Below are 10,484 nucleotides of genomic sequence, written 5' to 3' on the forward strand. Positions count from 1 at the left end.
TGAATGCCCTCTTCGGAATCCATGTTGACAACTGTTCAATTTGTATCGTAGTCGCGAGTAAAGAAAATCAAAAATAAGCTTTTCCAACACCAGGGATAATCGGGGTAACAACGATATTGGTCTCTAGTTTTCGATATTGTCTCGGGACTCTTTTTTATGAATCGGCGTCACAAATGCACATTTCCAAAGCCGAGGCCATTTGCAGGTAAGAATTATACGGGAAAACAATGAGTGAATTAAGGGCCCAAGAGAAGCAGAGCAGTACTTCAGTACAAAGGGCGGAATTACATCCGCTACGGCATTTGAGCTCATAGGCAATGTTTCAAGTAGTTTCATAGGCAATGTTTCAAATAGGCAATCATGTATGAACATTATCAGGAAGTTGATACATGACATTAAATAATATCTGTCTTATCACTGAAAATGGCTCCATATACTGAAAAATTAACTTTGGTAAGACAGTCCAAAATTCTAAAGCAGATTACGGGAGGCGAAAACCGACGGTGTTGTAAATGTTGACGAAGCAATTTAGGCGTATACTCATGAGTGCGCTACCTATACTTTGAACATTATCCGTAAATGTTCTAAACTCTTTTAATATGGATCTTCTTTTTTGGGCGTTCATCATCAATAGCACATATCGTCAATTGAAATAATTTGTTGGTACTGCTTTTGCGTCGGCAGAATGGCTTTCGAAACCACGAAAACAAAGAAATTTTTTTAAACATCATAAAACAGTAAGGACGGCCATTGGTTAGATCTTTTTTCGCCAGCTCCAGTTTTTTTGTCAGAACCTTGAAGTTGCTGAAGAAAAGCAGCTTTTACGAAGCCCTGCAGCATTTGTTTTTGTCTCCATTTGACGAGAGGACAGCTGTTCGAAATACTGATAAATTTAAAGAACGTTTACTAAAGTTTCTCAACACTTTTTGATCTGAGAGATTTTCTTCGGTGTTTATTGGCAATGACTGAATTTTCCAAATAAAAACTTGTTTGCAGTCATTTTCAGCATAGTGCAGCTATCAACCTCTCATTTTTAGAGTTCAAAACAAGTTTTATCTGACAACAATTTAAGTGACCCAATTTATCTCATTTTTTTGTTTTTAGGTATTATCTTTGGTTCTAATCAGTGCAAAAGTGGCTAATTTTGCAAAAATCAATATTGCTAGAAGAGATGTAAATTGTAAAACAGATTGGGATGAGGCGAACGCTCACAGAGATGAGAATAATGACGAAGAAATTTGGGCCTTTAACTCTTGATTTCGCTATATACTTTGTTTCTGTACAATTTTCCAAACTAACAACCTGGGATCTTTCTTGGTTGGGTGTTCATCGGCAATGTCATAAATATAAAAAAGGTAACTTTTAGTGTAATTGTTTATATTACCAGGATCGTTTTTGAAATAACTAAAACAAAGAGAATTAGGTACAAACATTAATTAAAACAATAATGACTGTGACTTGTTATATTTTTTTTTGTTTTCCTGCCTTAAATTTTTTGAGCACAATAACTTTCAAATTGCTTTAAAAAATGCGTTTTTGAAGCACAGTTGTCATTCATTCAAAGTGAGCGTCCAAAGGAAGTTCTGTGCAACATTAATTTAGGTGGCCCATTTTACCGCACTTTTCTGGTTTTTAAGCCATTTCGTTAGCTCTAACACTCAAAAAGACCCCATCAAGCAAAACATAAGCATTTGTAGTTCAGTCATAAGATATTAAATAGATTGGTATTAAGACAAGCCCCACAGAAAGGAGAATGCTCACGAAAGCTACAACTCTTGAGTGATCTACTTCCGCAAATTTTCTGATCTCTTTTTTCATGAGACCATTCTATAGGTGCTTATCAGCGACGACATAAATTTGCATACGAACATGTATGTTTTTTTTTTGTACCAGAATCTGTTAGAGATGACTAAAACAAAGAGAATTTTGTTCAAAAATTATAAAACACTAACGACTGTGAATTGTTACTTTCTCTTTTTTTCTCCTGCTCTGAACTTGTTCGAGCAGAGAAGCTCGAAATATTAAATGAAATTTTGCAAGCATTCGAAAAATTAGCGTTCGTATTTCAGTCGTGAGTTATAAAACAGATTGGGATGAAGACAAGACCCACAGAAAGCGGAAATTGACGAGGCAGTTTAACCGGGCTACAACCTGAAAAAGGTCAACAGATGTGAAGGAAACTACAAGTTATAAATATCATAACACACATATGGGCATATAGGACGAAACACAAAAGTTTTGGGGTTTTTTTTTTTGGGGGGGGGGGGTTTGTTTTGTTGATTTTTCTGTTTTGTTTTTGTTCAATTGCATTTGTGCCTGATTCGACCTATATATGTTTTGTCACGAAATCTTCAATGCCTCATACACAAATGACAGAAGTCAGAAAACCTGTCTAATTTAGGATGATCTTACCCGGATTTCCACACTTGAATCAGACTAAGCGTTCTTAAAAATCATCACATTCTATTCGTTTTGTGACTCTTCAAGAGAACCCTAAACAACGGCTTGCGGAAAATTGTTCCTTTAAAATGACTAGTTTTCCTCTTACGCTCACCATGCAATTTTTCATCACACGAGGAATATTTTCTCGGGTGAAATCACACGAGATACATTTTTCACTTAAAAAATTGTGTGATTTTTTTAATCACACGAGAAAATCATGTGATTTTACACGAGAGGGACTGATAGTGAGGTTGATCTTAATTTTTTGACGCTCATAAGCAATGCTCCTGTTTTTTTTTTGCTTTTTTGATGTAGCGTTCACTTTTGGTCCAATCTGGGAGTAAGAATTTCTGCCAGATTTTAGATTTTGGCCTTTAAATTTGAGCTGAAGTTAAATCCTATCTTTAATTAGTATACAATTTTATCTATTCTGATTTCTAATTGTATTTACTCTAATCTAGATTTACCGTTATTGATGCTGCCTAGTTATATTCGAGTGGAATTAAAAATTTATACTGTAAATGTTTTAATTTAAAGATTTACAAATTGTGACATAACGTTATCACTGTTTTTTAATCAGATATAGAATTCGCTAACCTAATTTTCTTGTAAAATTAGCTACATAGTCTAGGCTAGCATAACTGATAATATATCGATAACATTATTCGTTAAGAAAAGTAGAAATGGCTCCGTTCAAAGATTAGCCATGTACTTTCTAGCTTTAACCCAATTATAAGTTATCAAAACCTTTCAATTATTATAACCCTTGTTATAACCATTTGTCAATTTCAATAATAACCTTTGCTATTATTGAAATTTAAATTTTTCGCATCTATCCCAGTGTGTTGGACTTAGGGAGGCCTGACATAACGATAAGGAGGCCTAGGAAACCAATGAAGTCAGTAATTCAATCAATAATTCAAAAATATAAAATGAGTTTTTGCTTCCGTTAATGCCCCCCCCCCCCACCTAGGGCCCCACCATTTCATTCGAACCTCTCTGTCGCATGTGCTATATTACAAAATATGATCATAGAGTTTATATAACTTTGTGGAAGGGCATTATCGGAAAAGACACTATCCATTAAGGGAAAATCTATGTTGCGTCGTGTATAGGATTAAGTCAAAATCACATCATGCTCTGTCGTCTGAGTCCACCTCTGCTCATTGCCTGTAGTTTTCCACTATTTCCACTTTCTCCATTCAGATCCTGTTGACTGTGACCTTGCGGTACACCCTTCTGGGGTGCCTGTTGGCAGTAGCTCTTCCACCACCCCGCATTGTCCTTGTCCATCGGGGATCTCTTGTCGAATATCTCCTCGTTTGACAGCACTATCTCAATGTTGCGGGGCTCTTTGGCTCGTACATATCGTGTTTTGTTGGCCTAAAATTGGTTTTTATTACTAGAATCTACTCCGGGGACGAAAATTGTGTTATCATTGGCCGTTGTGAACAAACTGATGCTAGTTTTTGCACTAATAATACTATACAGGGGTAAAGACACCCATTGTCATTTTTTACCGAAGGTGGACGATGGTTATTTTTGCACTGAGGATGGTTTTTATAGCTCTGTAAGAAGCCTAAACATTATGAAGGTGTATATATATATATATATATATATATATATATATATATATATATATATATATATATATATATATATATATATATATATATATCAGTTATAGATCGTCTCCTATCCTGCATGGGATTTTATAAACAGCTCGAAAAATTGGTTTACAAATTGATTAAACTGTACAAAAATTTAAAGGCAAGTTACATTTCAAATTGAGAGGACGTTTCGGGTGCATTTTCTGTTTAAGTAAAATTTTCTTTTTAATTGCTCTCAAACGAAGTTTGTAGCAATTATATTAGTCCTGTCGGTCTTTTTTTAATGAGATTTTTCGCTTGAAAAATTTTTCGTCTAATGCATTTGACTTTTTTCGTCCTCAAAAACGGGATAAACAGGTAGTGCCCAGCGGATATTAAGTGCTTTTATAGCCTTTTAGCTCACTAGTCTTCAAGTATGCGATTCACAGAATCTGTTTTGGAGACTTATACTTATGGTGCTAAGGTTGGTTCTTAGAGATTGACCCCCCCCCCCACCCCACTGTTGCCACCCCATCAGCCCCCCGATGCACCCCCTTCCGCTGCGCTCACTTACGCCCCTTCAATTAAACTAAAGCGTGCCTAGCTACTGACGAAACCAACCGCTGGCCGGTCGTTTTAGAGCAATTCGCCACTTGACACCCTCACCCCCCACTTGACCCCCCTCTAGACACCCCAGTCCAGCCCCTCCACCGCATTCCATTTGTAACCTCACCCCCGTTAACATAAAGCTAGCCTCCGTAAACGGCAGCTAGCTACTGATGAAGTCAACCGCTCACCAGTCGTCTGAGAGCAATTTGCCGGACGTTATTGGATTATGTTTACCGTTTCAATTGTCGAATGAGAGAATATATACAAGTAGATATCGGAGTTCTTTTCTTTTTCTCTCGGCTCGTTTTCTGAAACTTTTGCACAAAATGTAATCAGTTTGATCTATCGATATCATAACAATTGCAAATTATAAAACTATCATAAATAATGATGACTGTCAGCGGAGGCCTAGCTACACCTATATAACATTCTGCTATATGTTAGCTAATTCCGAGAGGAATTTTGAATGGGCCATCTCTTTTCTGTTTCTCGGGCTTTTGTTTCGAAGTTTTCGCATTAAGGAGTTAAGAGATTCTTTTGGCAGCTTTGTCTTGATTACAAATTATAACCTGTCATAAATCAATGACTAGTTATAATGGTTTAAAGTGTTCAGAACGAGCGCGTTGATTTCAAATTTATTGCTTTAGTTCGTTTTTTAGTAAGTCTAATTTTTTTATGTAAACTTAACACCTGCTAGAAAATTTGTCATGAATTTTTTCGCTTCACTTTGTTTAATTTGAGAATCTGTTTAAGTCACTTAGTGGTTACGGAAGTGATTTAGAGTTCACTCGCGAGTGTGAATTTTTTGGCATAACTTCAAACTAACTCAACAAAGTCGGTGGGACGGCAAATTTTCATTAATACCATTTTTGGAGTTTTGGTCTTATATTCTAATGGCCCATTGTGAGTTATGGTAATTTTCAACCAAGCATCTTTAGTAAGATATGTTGGTTGCATACACATGTTTTTGTTGATAATTATTGGCACCAAATTAGGCATGACATATCTTAAGCCGCTGAAATTTGTGTTTTTAATAAAAAAAATATAGATAGACTACTGGGGTCTTTTCAATTATACCCCCTGCCCCCAACTACTGGTCTTCGAACTATAATTTGAGGCACCCGATGACTTTCGCAATCCATTTTTACGTATCAAATCGTGTGATACATTGTACCTCGTTCCACTTTTTCTTGGGATCATTGAGTGAGAGGTTGTTCACATCTTCGGCCATTTCTTGGAAAGTAGGGTTGTTGGGATCTGTCTCGAACATGTCTCCTGGCCCATTTTGCTCTCTCAGCAGTCTCTCTTTCTCTAGTGCTGCGTGTAGGCTACTGCTACTCTCGGAGTCTTTCAGAATACCTGCAGAATAATGAAATTGAGTCACTGAGTTTTGCTGTTTTGAATGTGAAAAATTGAAAATTTGTTTGTGTGCTCTGAATTATGGTTACTGCTTGGATAGTCAACGCCTGGTGGGCATCGTGGATAATTGAGACGAATAGTTATGAAATTGAATCAAAGTAAAGTATGAAATTGAATACTCAAGTAAAGTTACTTGGATAAATTACATTTTTGCTACATAGTGCGGTAAATCATAAATGCAACTCATATTTTAAGTTGAAAAACATTTTTAATGTATTGTAACTTTGAGCCGAACATTTTAAGTCTGAAATCCGAAAAATTTTGTTATGAACTATAAGATCATTTTTTGCTAGCTAAGGTTAATCATTTTTGGTGGTGCGGTGTCAGGACAATTTGCTCAATTCCATTTGACCAAACGCCATTTTAGCCAATGCTGTTATACTCAACCTGCCATTTTACCCAAGACCAACTTTATTTTACCCTATTGTATTAAAATTACCAGAACCAATATTTAGCTGACTATTTAGTTAAATGACCCGTGGGACTATCACAACCGAACATGGGATTATAAACGGTTTTATAATTTAATAGCCCGTGGGAAACTTGATATGAAACTATCGGATAATTGAACGCAAAGAGCATTGGGTAAAATTGCTTTGGGTAAAATTGAAGGTTGGCTAAAACGGCATTGGGTAAAATGGAATTGGGTAAACTGTCATGTAACCCTCACGGGCCATTTATTTACATAACCATTTATAATCACATGTTCGGTTCTGATATTTTCACATCAATCCCAGAGTCCATTTAATTGTATAGCCGTTGCTAATCCCATGGTAGGTTGTGATAGTCCCACGGGCCATTTAATTTTACAGTCGGCTACATAGTCGTTCTTGGAGTTTTTATAAAATAGGGTAAATTAAAGTTGGCATTGGGTAAAATTGCAGTTTGAGTATAATGATGCTGGGTAAAATGCCATTGGGTAAAATGGCATTGGGTAAAATGCCATTGGGTAAAATGGCATTGGGTAAAATGGAATTGTTAGATTGTCTTGTAACCCCAATTGGTGCCAGGAGAATTTACCTAATTCCCCTTTGCGTATGCCATTTTACCCAATGCCATTATACCCAACCTGTCAATTTACCCAATGTTAAGTCAATATTGCCCTATGGTATAAAAATTACGAGGACGACTGTTTAGCCGACTATTTAATTAAATGGCCCGGTGGACTATCACAGCTGAACATGGATTATCAATGGCTATATAAATAAATGGCCTGTGGGACTTGATATGAAACTATCACAACCGAACATGGGATTATAAATGGCTGTATAATTAAATGGCCCGTGGGGGGTTGCATGACAATTTGTCCAATTCCATTTTAACCAATGCCATTTTACCCAATGAAATTTTACCCAATGGTCTTTGATCGTTTCGTTCAATTATCCGATGTTCGGCTGTGATGGTTTCATATTAAGTCCCATGGGCCAACTAATTTTATAGCCATTTATAATCCCTTATTGGGTTGTGATTGTTTCATATTGAACAATATGATATATGATAATTGAACGAAATGATCAAAGTTTATTGCGGAAAATGGCGGGTTGGGTGAAATGGAATTGGGTAAAATTGAATTGGGTAAATTGTCATGTAACGACCCAAGTTTAGAGAAAATGATTTTTTTTATAATGGAATTCCTAAGAAAAGTTTTTTCATCTGTTTTCGTTGTATGCCCTATTTGAAATACATTTTTTAAAGTATTGGGTATATTTTGTGGGCAGAATTCCTCATTTTGTCATTTGCAGTAGAATTTTGAATTGTTCATGTTGTGCATGTTTCCTGTCGTTATGAGCAAAGATTGAGCATTATACGTGTGCATTATCTTAGAAGGAAAAAAGCGACCGAAATGCGATGAATTATTTTTTCTTGTTTTTCACCTTTTAGTCCCCCCTCAGTTGCAACAGGTGTCGTGATCAACTTGGGAATCCTCTTGACCTCCTTAGGTGCCTCAACTCCCTTATCTTTCAACTCGCCCATTATTCTGTCAATTTCATTCACGGTCTTTTCGTAGTGCTGCTGTTTGTGTGTTTTGCCATTGCTGCTCAGCCAGTTTGTAACATTTTCATTGCGGGCCTCCACAAAATTAGGTTCCTAAAATTACAATTGGTTTTCAAATTAGGATTTCCCGTTTTTTCGAATATCAGAGAAGATATTAAGGAAATACGTCGCGTCGCGTAACCATCACCCCCTTAAACCTCTCTCTTTAAAATGATTCTTTTTCATTGCTTTGCACAATTGAGTGACCCATGCAGCAATCGTTTTTAGGAATCCCCCCTCCCCCACATCCGTTCACGGACCTGGCCAATTATAAGTTATATTTTTACGACATTATAATAGTGTATAGCAATTCTAATAGCTAACGAATCCGCACTCCTTCTAAATAAAACATGTTCAACACTCATTAGTTTGTTCACACAGGTAGATGAAAACAAAGAGCTGGGATGGTACCTTATTATAATGTAACAACGCAATTAGTTAATGTAACAACCCAACTGTGGTATTAGCTAACTCAATATACTGCTGAAGAATTAGAGCTTAGAGGACTCGAACCTACAATCTCCAGAACCACGGGCAGGAATGCTACCGTTGCACCAAAGCTCTTATAAAGTAGCAACTTTGTTAAATTGATATACCACAAGCTGGGATATTACATTAGCGACTAAGATTGACAAGTACGTGTCGTAGTTGTGGTTAACCTGTGTGGTTGTGGTGTGGGGTATTTCACTCCTCCTCCGTTTCTTCATTCTGTCCTCCTCTATTACGCGTTTCTTGTACTCCTCATAATCTGACGCTGTCGTGTGTTTCATTTTGGAAGAGCTGCTGGGATGCTTGCTCGAAGTTTTAGTCGAACTCATTGTTTTAGAAAAAAAATAATTAAAATTTTTGATTTTTTTTGGAAATTTAAAGTGTTCCTTCGCTAACTCGATGCACTTGAAGTTTCAAATGAAAGTTAAATAGAGTAAACAAAAGATGTAAAAATGTAAATTGATAATTTTTTCTGAAGTACCTGGAAAACTTAATGTATCGAAATGTACGAATTAGAGACAATAAGATAAATTGAACGAAGAATTATTTCGACGTGGATTCGGAGAAATAAATATCTGATTAAAAAATTAATTGACAGAGTAAGATAAATTTCGAGGAATTACAGTTAGCTAGAAGCTATAATGGAAGAATAATAACGCAATCTTGTATGAGTTTAAAAATTTTTTTGATGGGAAGACAAATCACAAATTTTGGGTTCAAATTAAAAATTGTTGGCCAAACAATGGCTTTTTAAGTCAACACTCACTAAAACAGCAAAAGTTTTGGGAAGTTTTGGTGCACTGTTCAGTAATTTTAAAATCTTACGAAGTGTCTAATTTTTGGCTAATTTTTTTTGGTTATAAAATTGGTAAACTTCTGGTTATAAAATTGTAAAACGCTGGTCAAGATGTTGTTGATAAACATTGGAGAACACTTAAAAACTATTTGTTTGTCTTCAGTTTTTTCCAATTTGGTAAACTATCGCTTTAAACAATAGCTAGTGTATTATTCGATCATTTTTAGCTGGTGTGTACTTTTTGTAATCGAAGTTTGAATATTTGTGGCGTGTATGATTTTCATGTAGTAGTTGTTTCTTCACTTGACTAAATTTTAACTTGTAATAATAAAGTTCGTTAAACTCACCTTTACTGCTCAATTTTCTATTGGTTCAAATGACAACTTTGAAGCGAGAAAATCATTATTTATTGTAGAAAAATTTCTGTTTTGTTATTCTGGTATTCGAGAAAACTTATGATGTTTCTGTGAATATGATTTGTTTTGTTTTTCACAACTGCGACCTCTGATTGAACTGGATGGTTATTACTGTCAGTCTGGTCGAAGACAACAAGTTACTGATAATTTTGATGGTGATTTTTTCAACACGCGTGATTCGAAATTATGAATATAGTTGTTTCTGTCTATTTGCTCGCCGCACATTTTAGTAAAACCCAAAAAGGCATGAAAAATTCTTAGCAAAGTTTCTATTGCATACAAACTCCGTGGCGACACCCTCAAATTTTCTACAATTTAAAATTTCATTATAATTACAATTCATATTTTAGAAATACAATGGATCACTAGTATATTCAATTTTGGCTGCAACTTCAAGTGCTAAAATAATTTTTTGAAAGGATGAAGATCAGTTTTGATTTTGACTGAGTACAGTTATGTATAGGATTGCTTTCTTGACCTCAGCTTCACTGTAACAATTATGTCTAAAATGTCAAATTGCGCTCATTTTGGAATAATTTAGGAAATTTTATGCATAGGACTTGAAATAATTGGTTTTCTTCGGGACCAGCTTTTTTCATTTGTGTTACTTGGATATGAAGAATCGAATGAAAATTGTCTATGTTAGCCTTTGCTCTGTACAATTTATTTTCAATTCCGGTCAATTTAAAA

General features: G+C 35.6%; 1 protein-coding gene across 1 annotated transcript; it reads right to left on the reverse strand.

Annotated features, from left to right (window-relative positions):
- Positions 1 to 3,476: 3,476 nt before the first annotated feature.
- LOC142348723 (uncharacterized) lies at positions 3,477 to 9,695 on the reverse strand. Its single transcript, XM_075400187.1, has 4 exons — positions 8,753 to 9,695; positions 7,934 to 8,147; positions 5,815 to 5,999; positions 3,477 to 3,825 (listed from the first exon to the last, which is right to left on the reverse strand). Exons 1-4 carry the CDS (start codon positions 8,909 to 8,911, stop codon positions 3,571 to 3,573), a joined length of 813 nt encoding a protein of 270 aa, XP_075256302.1. The 5' UTR covers positions 8,912 to 9,695; the 3' UTR covers positions 3,477 to 3,570.
- Positions 9,696 to 10,484: the final 789 nt, after the last annotated feature.

Source organism: Convolutriloba macropyga, chromosome 10 (genome assembly GCF_964194025.1).
Source record: "Convolutriloba macropyga chromosome 10, txConMacr16.3, whole genome shotgun sequence".
Classification (NCBI taxonomy): Eukaryota; Metazoa; Xenacoelomorpha; order Acoela; family Convolutidae; genus Convolutriloba; species Convolutriloba macropyga.